The sequence below is a fragment of the Moschus berezovskii genome, chromosome 18 (genome assembly GCF_049115385.1).
Source record: "Moschus berezovskii isolate FMDL1 chromosome 18, NW_MosBer_1.0, whole genome shotgun sequence".
Lineage (NCBI taxonomy): Eukaryota > Metazoa > Chordata > Mammalia > Artiodactyla > Moschidae > Moschus > Moschus berezovskii.
The window spans coordinates 51,188,317-51,203,203 of NC_142477.1; the positions used below are offsets into that span (position 1 = coordinate 51,188,317).

Consider the following 14,887-nt stretch of genomic DNA (forward strand, 5'->3'; position numbering starts at 1 on the left):
CTTCACATCCTTGAAACATATGGCTCTGCCACCAGGTAAATGTGGTTTTGCCTCAAGCCTCATTCTCTTTAGCTTCCCTTATCATTTGACAACAATGAGCATACAGTGCTATTTCTACCCCAGATGCCTTGACACCACACACTTCTAGAAAACCTGCCAACTTTTGTCAACAAGTTTGCCTCTTCACTGGCTTCTTTTCCTACTTTTTGTTCACTAAACAGAGTCCTTCTTTCATGGCTCTTTTTTTCTTAGGTGTTGTATCCACTCTCATGGTTACATGAGCCATCAGCCCTGCCTGGCTTACCCCACGGCTATGTCATCAGCCCTGACCTCTCTCTCAGAATACACATGGGTGTCCAGCTGATGCTGAGTATCTTTATTTGGAGTGTTGGCTCACTTGTCAAACTGAGTGCATCCTAAACTGGCCCTATGCTTTCCCCTTCCCCTCCTTGTGACTCTGCCATTTTGATTCATTGTCCACCTTTTCTCCTTGTTATTCAGACTGTAAACTGGTTTACTTTATTCTTTCTACTCCTCTTTAGGTCACATAATCTGGCCAGTCACCACATCCTGTCCTTTCTATTTCTGAATTTCCTATAATATCTGTCCTTTCTTTTTTTTTTAGTATATTCTGTGTTCTAGTTACTGCTTCTGTCAACTGCTGACTCTACCTATATGTCTCAAGAGTAGATTCCCTACAAGAGAAGATATGATTGGTTTGGTTAATTTGTGTCCCTATTAAGCTTTGCTTTGGAGCCAAGCTATCTCATCGGCTGCTGGCCAATAGCTATTATGCAAAGTACCCTTCCTGGTTCAGTAAAGCAGGCTGAGGGGAGGACTAAGATGATGTAGAAAAATGGCCTCCTAGGAGTTAGAAACAGTAAAGAGCCTTTATTTTTAGAAGGGAATGTGGGTGTGGCATTTTTCCCTGGAAAGAGCCTAGAGGCCTGGCAAGCTTCTTTCTTAGGGAGAAAAGGCACTTTCTGAGAAAATGGGACTCATATGGCTTTTATGATCTTTTCAAAACTTTGTTTTTCTCCCGGTCATCCCTCTCTCACCATTATTTTCCAAGCTAACAGAAGTCTTTCCATTGTGAGGAGAACCATCTAACTTTTTACTCATTCATTCCAGAATTTAATTACATCTAATTCTTTTTCTCTTTCTTCTTCTTCCTCTTTCTTGATCTGTTTCTTTACAACATCAAATAGAATTCTGAGACTCCTTCAGTGAATGTTTCCATTTTCTGTTGATCTTATTTGATTTAGTGCCTAAAGTTACAATTTATTGTTTCAAGCCCTGCAGATAATAATAATCATGGGCTTCCCAGGTGATGCTAGTGGTAAAGAACCCACCTGCCCATGCAGGAGCTATAAGAGACTTGGTTTCAATCCCTGGGTCGGGAAGATCCTCTGGAGAAGGGAATGGCAACCCACTCCAGTTTTCTTGCCTAGAGAATCCCAAGGACAGAGCAGCCCCATGGACAGGCTACATCCCATAGGGTCACAAAGAGTCGGACTTGACCAAAGCAACTTAACACACATGCAGGTCATCAAAACTAATGAGACATAGTTTCTATCCTCAGCAAACTTATAGTCAGACATGAGCTCTACTGTATGTCATAAAGAGTATAATTCACTTAAAAAATTATTTGATGTGAGTATAAGAATTCAAATTTGGTTGAGAAATGAACTATTTTTCAATATTTCTATATTCTGCTATATAGAACACAGAAAGGCTTTAGGAAATAAAATTATATTCTCAGCTTTAAACATGTTGAATTAAAGAACTCCGAACACTTTCAGGTGAAAATATTCAATGCATTGAATACACAAACTTGAAGATGGGAGGGATGAATGGAAGCAAATACAGACTTTAAATTGTCATCATGTTAGTGGTTGTGGTAAACCTATATGATGACACCAGAAAGAATGTGCAACAAGAGAATCCAATAGACAGGAAAAAAGTTGTTGGACACCTGGCTCACCAAAAGCTGAGTCCCTGCTCGTTGAATCAAAACAAATTTCAGGTGATCACCACTTTAAATCTAAGAAAATGAAATAACTAAAGGACTATGAGAAAACTTGGCTGATGAAAGATAAAAGTCTTAGAGATAAGGCCCTTTTAAAAGGACGTGTCAAATATAAAAGACATAGACACAAAAAGTAACAGATGTGATTATATAAAAATATAAAATTTCTGCACAGTATTAATATCACTAAACTTTTTAAAATGATTAATGAACTGGAAGAATTATTTACAACATATATGACAAAGGATAATTTTCTTTGTTAACGGAAATTTTACTGATCAGGAAGATGATGAAAAACAAAAATGAGCAAATATAGAGAAAAATCAAGAGTTCATGAAGAAAGAAATATAAATTGCTAATAAACATAAAAATACTCATCATTCTTCATAGTTAAAAAGTATATAATAAAACAACAATAATATCTTATTTCTCACTTATAAGAGCATCCCAGATTAAAAAGTTAATAGTCCTCATTGTTAAGGAAAGGAGATGGAGAAAGTTGCATTCTTGTACACTGATGGCAGTATAAATTGGAAGAAGTTTGAAGAACAGTTTAGTGCTATATTTATCAAAATTTGAAATGTGTAAATCCTTTGTCCAAATAATTTCAATGCCAAGATTTTATCCTACTGATGCATTTGAAAAAGTATGCCAAGATATATACGCAAGGACATTCATTATAGCATTATTTTTAAAACCAAAAATGGCCTAAATGCATAATAATGGGGAGTTGGTTAAATAAACTATGGTTCCTCAAAACAATGAAATATTACGTAGCCATTAAAAAGGAGAGTTCTAAACTAGTGATTACCAGTGGGGTGGTGGGGGTGTAATATAAAGGTAGGGGAGTGGGAGGCACAAATTATTGGGTATAAGACAGGTTCAAGGATATAATACAACAAGGAGAATATAGTCAATATTTTATAATAACTGTAAATGAAAATTTATCTCTAAAATTGTATAAAATGAGTATTTTTTAAATGAAAATTTAGAAATCAAATTAAACACAAAAAGAGTTCTATATGTGCTGTTATGGAAAGATCTCCATCAAAATGAAAAACCACTGTATAGAATATGTCCCCACATAAAAGTTTAAGGAGTAAATTTTTTATTTCTCTATATGCAACATTTTCTAGAAGGAAACAAACTAATAATAGTGATTACCTTTGAAATAGTGGCTTGATGTAAAATTTTGTTTTATAGCTTTCCAAATACTTTAGATTTCTTTTACCGTATATGTTTACCTTTTAAAACAGCAATTTGTTATTGGAAAAATGCAGATCCAAAAAGTAAAATTTATGACAAAAATGTATTATCTTTGCTGTGTTGATGAGTTTAATTTTCTTCAGTCCCAATAATTCTAAGGATTCCTGATGTGAATACACATACCCACACACTATGAAAACCATGGGAGCTATTTTTAATGCCAAGTGAGATTTACATTCTTGTGTGTGTCTCTACAAACTACAAATATAATATAGTTAAAATGTCACCAGAACTGATAGAGCAATTCTAAGTTGCAATAGGTTATATTCAAAGAAGTCAGTTTCATAGTTACTTTTCTAACCAGAGGTCCGTGTATTAACTTTATCCATTGATAGTGAGTTTTTATTTTATCTGCCACAGAGATACTGCTTATTCAACGGCTGCTGGTGGACGACCAGGTGCTACCAAAGTTATGGTGGTTGTAACTGATGGTGAATCCCATGATGGTTCAAAGTTGAAAGCTGTGATTGATCAATGTAACAAAGACAATATACTGAGGTTTGGCATAGCAGTAAGTGGCTTTTCTTTTTACTGGTCTTTCAGTTCATAGGGAAACATTCCTTTAAGACTATACTTTCTTATTGCCTGTTCATAGCTTCATATAAAAGAATATTTTTACTCTGCCTCAGCATCTTGATGACTTTCAGTCCTGCCAACCAAGAGGATGTGGACGTGTTGCTTGTTTTACTTCTCCAAAAGGCCTACTGTGCTAAAAAATAGTCTAGAAAATATCAACAGGAAAATTAAAGTACAGCACTGATGGCCCTCTCCTCTCTTCCTTTGTTTTCAAGGTTCTTGGGTACTTAAACAGAAACGCCCTGGATACTAAAAATTTAATAAAAGAAATTAAAGCTATTGCCAGTATTCCAACAGAAAGACACTTTTTCAATGTCTCTGATGAAGCAGATCTACTAGAAAAGGCTGGGACCATAGGAGAACAAATTTTCAGCATTGAAGGTAAAAGAACTCCTTCTTCTCAGAATTTTCTTTCAAAAACATTTTTCAAGGATACAAACTTACGATCACCAGCATATAAGGGGAACAGAAGGGATAAATTGGGAGATTGGGACTAACAAATACTACTGTCTATAAAATAGACAATAAAGACCTACTGTATAGCACAGGGAACTCTACTCAATACTCTGTAATGGCCTATGTGGGAAAATAATCTAAAAAGAGTACATATATGTATAATTAAATCACTTTGCTGTACAGCAGAAACTAACATGACATTATAATCAAGTATCAGTTCAGTTCAGTTCAGTCACTCAGTCGTGTCCGACTCTCTGCGACCCCATGAATCACAGCACGCCAGGCCTCCCTGTCCATCACCAACTCCCGGAGTTCACTCAAACTCATGTCCACAGAGTCGGTGATGCCATCCAGCCATCTCATTCTCCGTCGTCCCCTTCTCCTCCCGCCCCCAACCTTTCCCAGCATCAGAGTCTTTTCCAGTGAGTCAACTCGTCGCATGAGGTGGCCAAAGTATTGCAGTTTCAGCTTTAGCATCAGTCCCTCCAATGAACATCCAGGATTGATCTCCTCTAGAATGGACTGGTTGGATCTCCTTGCAGTATAAGGGACTCTCAAGAGTCTTCTCCAACACCACAGTTCAAAAGCATCGATTCTTCGGCGGTCAGCCTTCTTCACAGTCCAACTCTCACATCCATACATGACCACGGGAAAAACCATAGCCTTGACTAGACGGACCTTGGTTGGCAAAGTAATGTCTCTGCTTTTTAATATACTATCAAGGTTGGTCATAACTTTCCTTCCAAGGAGCAAGCGTCTTTTAATTTCATGGCTGCAATTATACTCCAATAGAAATTTTAAAAATAAAAAATAAAGTAAAATGTTCTTTAAAAACCTTTAAAAAATTCTTTATTACCACATGCTCTTTTAATTAATTGGCTTCTCTTGTGGCTCAGCTGGTAAAGAATCCGCCTGCAATACGAGAGACCTGGGTTCGATCCCTTGGTTGGGAAGATCCCTTGGTTGGGAGAAGGGAAAGCCTACTCATTCCAGTATTCTGGCCTGGAGAATTCCATGCACTGTAAAGTCCAGGGGGTCGCAAAGGGTCAGACACAACTGAGCAACTTTCACTTCACATATACCTTATACAAAGAGAACTCATAGGTAGCATCAACAACAAATATAAAGAATGATGAATACATAGCTTATAAAAGATAAAATACAAATGGTCAATAAACAAAAGAAAATATTTCCAATTTTGGTAATTATTTTAAAATTTAAATTAAATCAATGTTTCTTTGTGCCTAAAAGACAACAAAGATTAGTAATGTTTAATCTTGGGGAGATTATGGGGAAGCACAGAAGCTCATACACTATTGATAAGATTATAAATTGTATAACCTTTGGGAGCAGCAATGTAGTACCATCAATTATAATCATAAATAGTTTTACCTTTTTATACTCCTTCCATAATTTACACTGAAATTCTTAAATTTGTTTGCAGTAAATATGTATACTTTTTAGGTTAGAAAAATACAGTGAAGATTTTTAATAGTTCAGATTTTGAGGAAACATTTACCAGATATATAATAATTTACTTCTGTGGCTTGGGAGGTCTAGTCACTGTAAAAATATCATATGTTTAAGACCTCACTGTAAGGAGGACTAGAAAACAATTCCCAGTTGGTAAAAAGTCCCACCTGACTCAAATCCTAGTTCCTGAAGGTTAACCCAAATAACTCTCAGCAATGAAGTGAATATTTTATTGAGAACCTGCTATGATCAAAGGGATTGCACAGATTAAGTATTAATCTTTACAGTCAAATCTTTATCTCCTGATAGACTAAGTATTAATCCCTATAGTCAAATCTTTATCTCCTGATTATCCATTGGAAGCATCTATCCAAACATTTTTCATTAATGAGACAGTCCACAAACTTTCCTTTTTGTGAAGATTAGTGAAATGTAACCACTTTGGCTGCCCTATATAGAAAAAGAGTTCTAAATGAGTCTTACGGTGCTGGTATCAGAGGTAAGCACATATGTAGAACTTGGACCAACCTCCAAATTGGTAAAATTCCTACTCAATCTTGAATCCTGGTTCCTGAGGCCAAATCCAAATATCTCTCAACACAGTCTTCACCACAGATCAATTGCCTGGCTCCTCCAACTATATCTGAGATATGTGTGCATTTATTTAAAAGCCAAAAATTCAGTTAGGTCTTTAGCAAGTAACAATCACTTTTAAAAAGAAAAGATAATCATGTCAGTTTTCCTCTTACCTCATCCCCTATGTTGAGTGTTTCTTGATATCAGGAATTTCATAGTACACCAATAAATACATTAATGCACCATCAAGATGAATGCCAACTTCAGACTACCTGGGAAGCATTGTGGATTTCTGCATCTGTTAGAATACTTCCCTAGAGATTCCTCCCTCCCAGAATCTGGCAGCTCTGTATTTTTGAGTGGATATCAGAACCGTGTGTGTGTGTATAGGCACACGTGTTTTTGAAAATTTGATTTAAAATCGGTAACAGTGATGTAATTTTTGAAACTGCTGTTTCCCAGGTACAGTTCAAGGAGGAGACAACTTCCAAATGGAAATGTCACAAGTGGGATTCAGCGCGGAATACTCTCCTCAAAATGTGTGTATATCAGATAACTTTCAGCCATGCTGTCATTTGTCTTGACACTTCTGGACCCAGTAGCTTTGTCCTGAAATAGGAAAAACAGCCATCTAGTGATCAGCAGTTCTCACTCCTAGTCACGGTCGTTTGGTTTCTTTGCTGCTGGTTTATCATCTAAAAAACAGAGGTTAATAATGCCTTCCCTCCCCTATTTTACAGGGATTTTTTTTAATGGAAAAAAAATGATAATATACAAGAAAGCCTTTGAGTGCTCCAGTGGACAGGCAGTATATTAACTCAAGGTATTATTACTGTAGGAATTTTCTTTATATCAATCAACTGCTGGAAAAGTTTGTTTAAAACACAAACTCTTATCATCACTGTCATGGTTGAATTCTGAGTTATTTGAATATTTGTTTTTTAACAGCAGAGACAGAAAAATAGCTGAAAAAGTAAGGAGTTAGGGAAAGAGTGAGATGAGACATCTTAGCTCAGGGAAGTCCATTCTTTCTCAGAGACATCCATCTCACAGGTCTCTGACTCTAATCCTACTTGGGATATGAGTGCAACCGTAGTAAAAGCAAAAGAGGCAAAGAGACAGGTGACCCTGGGAAATACTCAGGGAACAGAATTTGGCTGGCTGAATAAAGGCCCAGGATCAGTTGTGGGGTTTTTTGGTAGAATAATAGGTGCTAACATTCTCTGAATCACCAATTGTTAATGGGTCTTTCCCTCAGAAAAAATGTCAGTAACTCATGCAAAGAAGTTTTCACACAATTTCCTGAAATTTTGTATAGTCCCTGAAGCCCCCTCCTGCACCCAATTTCAGAGTCCAGGATTTATGACAATTATTCACATAATTTCATGGTCTCTTGTCTTCAGAATGGGACACATTATTTTCCTTTTTAAATGCCTTTGTATTTTTCATTCCAAAATCATATCTTGAAAACCATTATGAAGAAGAATATGGAAAACAATGTCTATATAATGGGATCACTTTGCTGTACAGCAGAAATTAATAGGATGTTGTAAGTCAACTATACTTCAAGAAAATAAATTTTAAATAATAACAGCAAAACCCCAAAGTTGTATCTCTGATATTTTCTAAGATCAAAAACTTGTAAAGAAGGACTTCCCTGGTGGTCCAGTGGTTAAGAATACTCCTTGCTATGCAGAGGGCATGAGTTCAATCCCTGATCGGGGAACTAAGATCTCTGGAACAACTAAGCCCTGGAACAACTAAGCCCACCCACCACAACTAGAGAGCCCGAGTGCCACAACTAGAGAGTCTGTGTGCAGTAGCAAAAGATCTAGCCACAACTAGACCTAACACAGCCGAAATAAATAAAATGATTAATTAGTTAATTGGTTGATAATTTTTTTTAATTTAAAAATAAGTCCCATCTTGACCACCTGCTTCCTGCGATGACTTATAGCTTTGAATATTCAGATTGGGTTTTGAGCGAATCTCAAGTGGCCTGTCCTCTTTGGGCCTCCCCACTGGTGCTGACCAATGTCTGTTTTTCTTCCCATAGATGAAATATCATGTCTTCAGTTGCTTTCTGTAGCTGTGACATTCTCAAATAGATGGGATAGGAGAGAGAGGAACATTTGAGAGGGAGTTAAGAAGAAAGAGGGAAGGGACTTCTCTGGTGGTCCAGTGGTTAAGAATTCGCCTTCCGATGCAAGGGATGTGGGTTCAATCCCTGGTTGATGAACTGAGACCACACATGCCACAGGGCAACTAAGCTTATGCACCACAACTAGCGAGGACCACACACTGCAATGAAGACCCAGCACAGCCAAAAAATAAATAAAGTAAAATGTTTAAAAGAAGAAAGAGGAAGGAAGTTGAAGATAGGTCAGGTCAGAAGAGGGCCACCGCATGGGTCTGGGGGAGCAGTGCCCACCTCTCTTCCTCTGGCAACAGCACTTCCTTTTTCTTGAGCATGTCTCATAGCCTGAGCTCTTCTTAGGCACACGTTAGGCCAGAGGCTCCCTTCTGACTCCTTTCTAAAGGCTTACAACCGTTCAGCATTTGCAGATGTGCGCCTTTACATGGAAATTGGAAGATGGCTATGAGCCCTTCCTGTACTGTGGTACAGATTCATCTTTAAAATGTGTTGTACTAAACAAAGTCCAAAGTAATATAGCCCATGGGAAGGCTTCTTTTCCAGCACAAAATGTATCAAAACAATTTGGAGATATATCAACATACAATCTGTTAAAAAACCAAAATTCAACTGAGTGAATCTGAAGATCTAATTGGCTTTATTCAATGATTCATGGGATTCTCTCATAACTCAGTTGGTAAAGAATCTGCCTGCAATGCTGGAGACCTAGGTTCGATCCCTGGGTCGGGAAGATCCCCTGGAGAAGGAAATGGCAACCCACTCCAGTATTCTTGCCTGGAGAATCCCATGGACAAAGGAGCCTAGCAGTCTACAGTCCATGGGGTTGTAAGAGACGTACATGACTTAGCAACTAAACCACCGTAGTGATTCATGAATTGGGCAGCATTTCATTAAGCAAACAGAAAGATGCTCTAAGGAGCTGTAGAAAATGGAAGGCTTTTATGGGCAGAAGTGGAAATGGTCAGACTGTTTCAGGCACAGTCACCTTCACATAGGGGATAGAAGGGGTCTCTCAGGTGATTACCTCACTAGTGCTGACCAGAGAATTCCAAAGTGACCATTTAAGATGACCTTCCTGGGAGAGGTTGAAGTTGCAGTTAGGTTAGGTATGGTCTGGGTTTGACGATGTAGACTTGACACAGGTGATTCCATTTTTGACCTGTTGTTTCTCTTTTCTAAGCAATTCATGTATATTTTGCTTCATCTTGCTTAGTTTTTTTTTTCTTTTCTTTAAATTTAGACCATTTGTTTTGATGTTTTGCCCACCCGACACTCTTATGCCTTATAGGTGATTTGTTCTAAGGCTTCTCATTTCTCAATTATTGTAGAATATTCTGATGCTGGGTGCAGTAGGAGCTTACGACTGGAGTGGGACTGTGGTTCAGAAGACACCTCATGGACATCTGATCTTTTCTAAACAAGCATTTGAACAAATTCTGCAAGACAGAAATCACAGTTCATATTTAGGTAAGACCTAGACTCTGATGCTGGGAAAGGTTGGGGGCAGGAGGAGAAGGGGATGACCGAGAGTGAGATGGCTGGATGGCATCGCCGACTCTGTGGACATGAGTTTGAGTGAACTCCGGGAGTTGGTGATGGACAGGGAGGCCTGGCGTGCTGTGATTCGTGGGGTCACGGAGAGTCGGACACGACTGAGCGACTGAACTGAACTGAACCAGCACTTGACTCAGCACATTTAAGTTGCTTCCTTTAAACTAGTCTCTTGTTGGATTTCAGGATCAGTTCAGCAAAGCACTTGAGCTGTCATCTAATTACACATATTTCAGCTGCCTCTTTGCCAGTCAGGCCTTATCCCATAACTACTGAATGAAACACTGCATATTTGACTCGTTAATCTCTTCTGGTTGTTCCAGCAGTTGTTATTCCTGGGATATGACTGTGTTTCTCCAAAATAGAAATAGTACCTAAAAGTCAATACTGTAAGTGGTAGTCTTATATCAATTTGGAGTCTCCAGTGTCTCTGTTCGTGTAATAGGTAGTCACCAATTTTCAGCACCTGCTATGGGACAGCCCCTGAGTTGGCTATTCTATCTACATAATATTTAAATACTTCCAACTATCCTTTGAAGAAAGTTCTACTATCCTCATTTTACCTTTACAAAGAAGTTAATTACTTGCTCAAAGATGAAAAACTTAACAAGTGGCAAGTCCAAACTTTGAACCAGAGACTGACTCTAAAGCCTATGTTCTTCCCACTGTGCAAATTAACGCCTTTTAAATTAATTTAGTTATTCATTCTCAAATATTTGTTGAGTTCATAAGGAGCTGATGAGGACAATGTAGAATCTAGAGTCAGCTTTATGGGGACACGTTCCACCTCCACAGGGCAGAGTTTCCAGCCAAAGGGCACAAGCAGTTCATCTTAGAAAAAGGAGGAGGATGTGACCTTCGTGTTATACGCAGGAGCACGAGCAGCTGTGCATCATACTAACAAAAAGGACCTCTGATCATCTCTGCTAGCTTCACAAGCTTATCTGGCCAAGATATTCAACAGTACCTGCTCTGTAACCCCTTCTCTCCTAGGTTACTCTGTGGCTTCAATTTCTACTGGGAACAGTATCCACTTTGTTGCTGGTGCTCCTCGAGCAAATTATACTGGCCAGATAGTGCTGTACAGTGTTAATGAGAATGGCAATGTCACAGTTATTCAATCTCACAGAGGTGACCAGGTAAATTCCGTTGTTTAAGCAGGTGAAATTAATTTCATGGACAACCGGGGCTTGTGGGAAGGGAGGAGTTAGTAGAAATGGAAACTAACATTTATTGAGTGCCCACCCTGTAGCTGCCTCTGTGGTTTGTGTTTACTTGAATATTCCTTAAATATTCACAACAATACTGAGATCTACCATCCCCTTTTGACTAGCTGTTGAGAGTTTAACTACCTTTCTAAGGCTACATAGCTTTCATGGGGTTGAGTTGTCATTAAAGTCCAATGATGACAGACACCTAACCACTGCTTTGTAGGCAAGCTCCAACAAGGAACCAAGGATCTAGAGAAGAAACAAGTAGACAAAAGGGAGCAATGCAGCATTAGACTGAGCTACGATATCTGGGCCTGTAAAGGTGTCCTGTGGCTCTGACATTTCTAAATGTCAAAAAGTTAGACATTTCTAAAAGTAAAGCAGCTGTCTTCTCTGTCACTTTCTTCTGATGTGCGGCAGTTTGGTAGTGAGGACCAGTGATGCCTCCCAGTCATGGCCCTTGAGAACAAAAACCAGCCAGTAGAGTCCTATTTTCTTGCTAAGTAGTTTTGACTCCTGAGCTTAGCACATATTTGAAATGCACATCACTGTACTCCAACAACCAACAGAAAATTTTCTTCCTTAAATCAGAGAAACTGACTATCCACAGATTTCCCTTCTCTGGGATTAAATCTGATTCACTGTCTCTATGGATTTTCCTGGAGGAAGATCTGAGTCTTTGACTTCCTTGACCACAAATCCACTGTGGTCATACATTTTCCTCCTCTTTAGTATTTAAAGTTTATGGTTTTCCCTGGTGGCTCAGAAGGTAAAGAATCCACCTGCAATGCAGGAGACCTGGAGTCAGGAAAATCCCCTGGGGAAGGGAATGGCAACTCACTCCAGTAGTCTTGCCTGGAGAATCCCATGGACAGAGGAGTCTGGGAGGCTACAGTCCATGGGGTTGGACATGACTGAGTGACTAACACTTTCACTTTCACTTCTATTATGTTTTGTCACAGAAGGCCTGTTATTTGTTCAACCTCCCTCTTCCCTGCCTGCCTTTGTCTACAACATCTCATAAAGCTTCTAAGTGTTCCTTAACTAACCTACCAGCATCAGAAATACCTGGAGTGCTTACTTAAAATACTGTTTTCTTGATCGCCCTATAGACATTGCATCAGAATCTCTGGATATGGCTCTTGGGAATCTGTATTTTACAGGTGCTTTTTTGGTGATTTTTGTGCACCCTAAGTGCTAAGAAGCAAGTGTTAGATTGTGACGCAAACAGAGAAAAGGGGCGATGTTATCTATCTTTATGTTCCTAGCAGTTTATAGGCAACAGATGCTCAATTTTTGCTTGTTGAATGAGTAAATAAAAGTTCAGTGTAATACTAGGAGTGGAAGAATGCTAACGTTGATATGCTTCATTCCTCCAGATTGGCTCCTATTTTGGTAGCGTGCTGTGTGCAGTCGATGTGAATAAGGACACCATTACAGACGTGCTCTTGGTAGGTGCGCCAATGTACATGAATGACCTAAAGAAAGAGGAAGGAAGAGTCTACCTGTTTACTATCACAAAGGTAAAAAAAAAAATTATTAAACTGATTTCATTTGATTTGCTTTAGTATTGATAAATAAAAGTGAAACTGCATTTTTGCAGATTAAAGACTTTATTATTAAATAAAACTATGGTTTATCTTTCATTTTGAGGATGTCAACCATTAAGTTATAGTTTTAAAAATCACATTGAAAAGCATAACCTAGAACTTAATGTATAATGTCCTGCCATCTTCCACAAGAGGTCTTTGAATATATATTTTCTTTACAAATAAAGTCATTATAAATGCATGTTGTTTTTTGAAATACATACACACACATACATATACATCTGTGTGTTTCCCACATATCTCATTCAATTATTCTTCTTTGCTATAAAGATATAACAGTAACAGGGCAAAGCTACTTTGTTGACATTCTACAATGGTAAGGACATATTGTACCGGGCACTTTAGAAACAGCTATATAATCCTGTACGCTTTCTACATTAGTTTGTCAGAAAATTCCATTGCTTGGTATAACATTTAGGTATATATCCAAGTCTTGGAAATTCCAGTTCTTCCACATAGAACTGAGCATATTCTAACATGGAAAAGCCTAGTTTTTCCAACTTATAGACTGAACTAAATCCATGCACATAATTATAGTGAACTTAGTGAAACCTGAAAAGAAAACCAAAATTAAAGGCACAGATTTACATAGAAAATTAGATGGCTAGATAAGGAAAAGATGGAAAAAGAGAAGCTGATATTAACGTAGTAAATGTTATATTTAACTGTTGCAATATTTTGTCCTACCTTATTTATTTAAATTAATATAATAGTTAGCCCTTAAAGCTATTACATTAATTAAAGCAATTAAAACAATTTTAAGGCATATAAAATGTAATTATTTAATAAGGGAAGAGCATATCTACTAGTTTGAAAATTTAACAAATCCCCAACTTCTTAACTGTTTCTTGCTAGTCAGATATTCTGAATATTATTAATTGCTAAAGACGAAATGATCTTTCAATATTTTACCAGATGCAGTCAATAATAAATTAATTTTCATAAGATTATTATGGAGGAGAAAGAATCAAAACAGACTCACTTTCATGGTTGAAGAACATTGTTTTCTTATGAAGTCATGAAATATTTCCATTCTTGATTTCAGAAATCTGCAAAAAAAAGAAAAAGCCCACAATTGTATCTTTTACAGGAAAATGTATTTTCTTTGGCAGAAATATTCAATGTTTTATATAATGGAATATTAACAATCTCATCTTTCACTTCCTATATTATTATAATTATGCCACTGTTGTTCAATAGCTTTTATGTTAAGGACTATTTTAAGATATTGTGTTTTATTTGTTTCTACCTTAATTTTATGGGTGAAAATGAAGAGGAACTCAAAAGCCTCTTGATGAAAGTGAAAGAGGAGAGTGAAAAGTTGGCTTGAAGCTCAACATTCAGAAAACAAAGATCATGGCATCTGGTCCCATCACTTCATGGGAAATAGATGGAAAAACAGTGGAGACAGTGTCAAACTTTATTTTTTTGGGCTCCAAAATCACTGCAGATGCTGATTGTAGCCATGAAATTAAAAGACGCTTACTCCTTGGAAGGAAAGTTATGACCAACCTAGATAGTATATTAAAAAGCAGAGACATTACTTTGCCAACCAAGGTCCATCTAGTCAAGGCTATGGTTTTTCCCGTGGTCATGTATGGATGTGAGAGTTGGACTATGAAGAAGGCTGATCCCTGAAGAATTGATGCTTTTGAACTGTGGTGTTGGAGAAGACTCTTGAGAGTCCCTTGGACTGCAAGGAGATCCAACCAGTCCATTCTAGAGGAGATCAATCCTGGGTGTTCATTGGAAAGACTGATGCTAAAGCTGAAACTGCAATACTTTGGCCACCTCATGCGACGAGTTGATTCACTGGAAAAGACTCTGATGCTGGGAAAGGTTGGGGGCAGGAGGAGAAGGGGACGACAGAGAATGAGATGGCTGGATGGCATCACCGACTCTGTGGACATGAGTTTGAGTGAACTCCGGGAGTTGGTGATGGACAGGGAGGCCTGGCGTGCTGTGATTCATGGGGTCGCAGAGA

General features: G+C 38.0%; 1 protein-coding gene across 4 annotated transcripts in view; it reads left to right on the forward strand.

Annotated features, from left to right (window-relative positions):
• ITGA2 (integrin subunit alpha 2) overlaps positions 1-14,887 on the forward strand; it is a 112,131-nt gene that overhangs the window by 60,319 nt on the left and 36,925 nt on the right. For all 4 annotated transcript variants that reach the window (XM_055422064.2, XM_088827684.1, XM_055422065.2 and 1 more), the window contains 6 exons: positions 3,656-3,806; positions 4,087-4,252; positions 6,839-6,915; positions 9,860-9,998; positions 11,076-11,221; positions 12,673-12,816. In XM_055422064.2, coding sequence (XP_055278039.2) covers positions 3,656-3,806; positions 4,087-4,252; positions 6,839-6,915; positions 9,860-9,998; positions 11,076-11,221; positions 12,673-12,816 — 823 coding nt within the window. The remainder of the gene's footprint in view (positions 1-3,655; positions 3,807-4,086; positions 4,253-6,838; positions 6,916-9,859; positions 9,999-11,075; positions 11,222-12,672; positions 12,817-14,887) is intronic.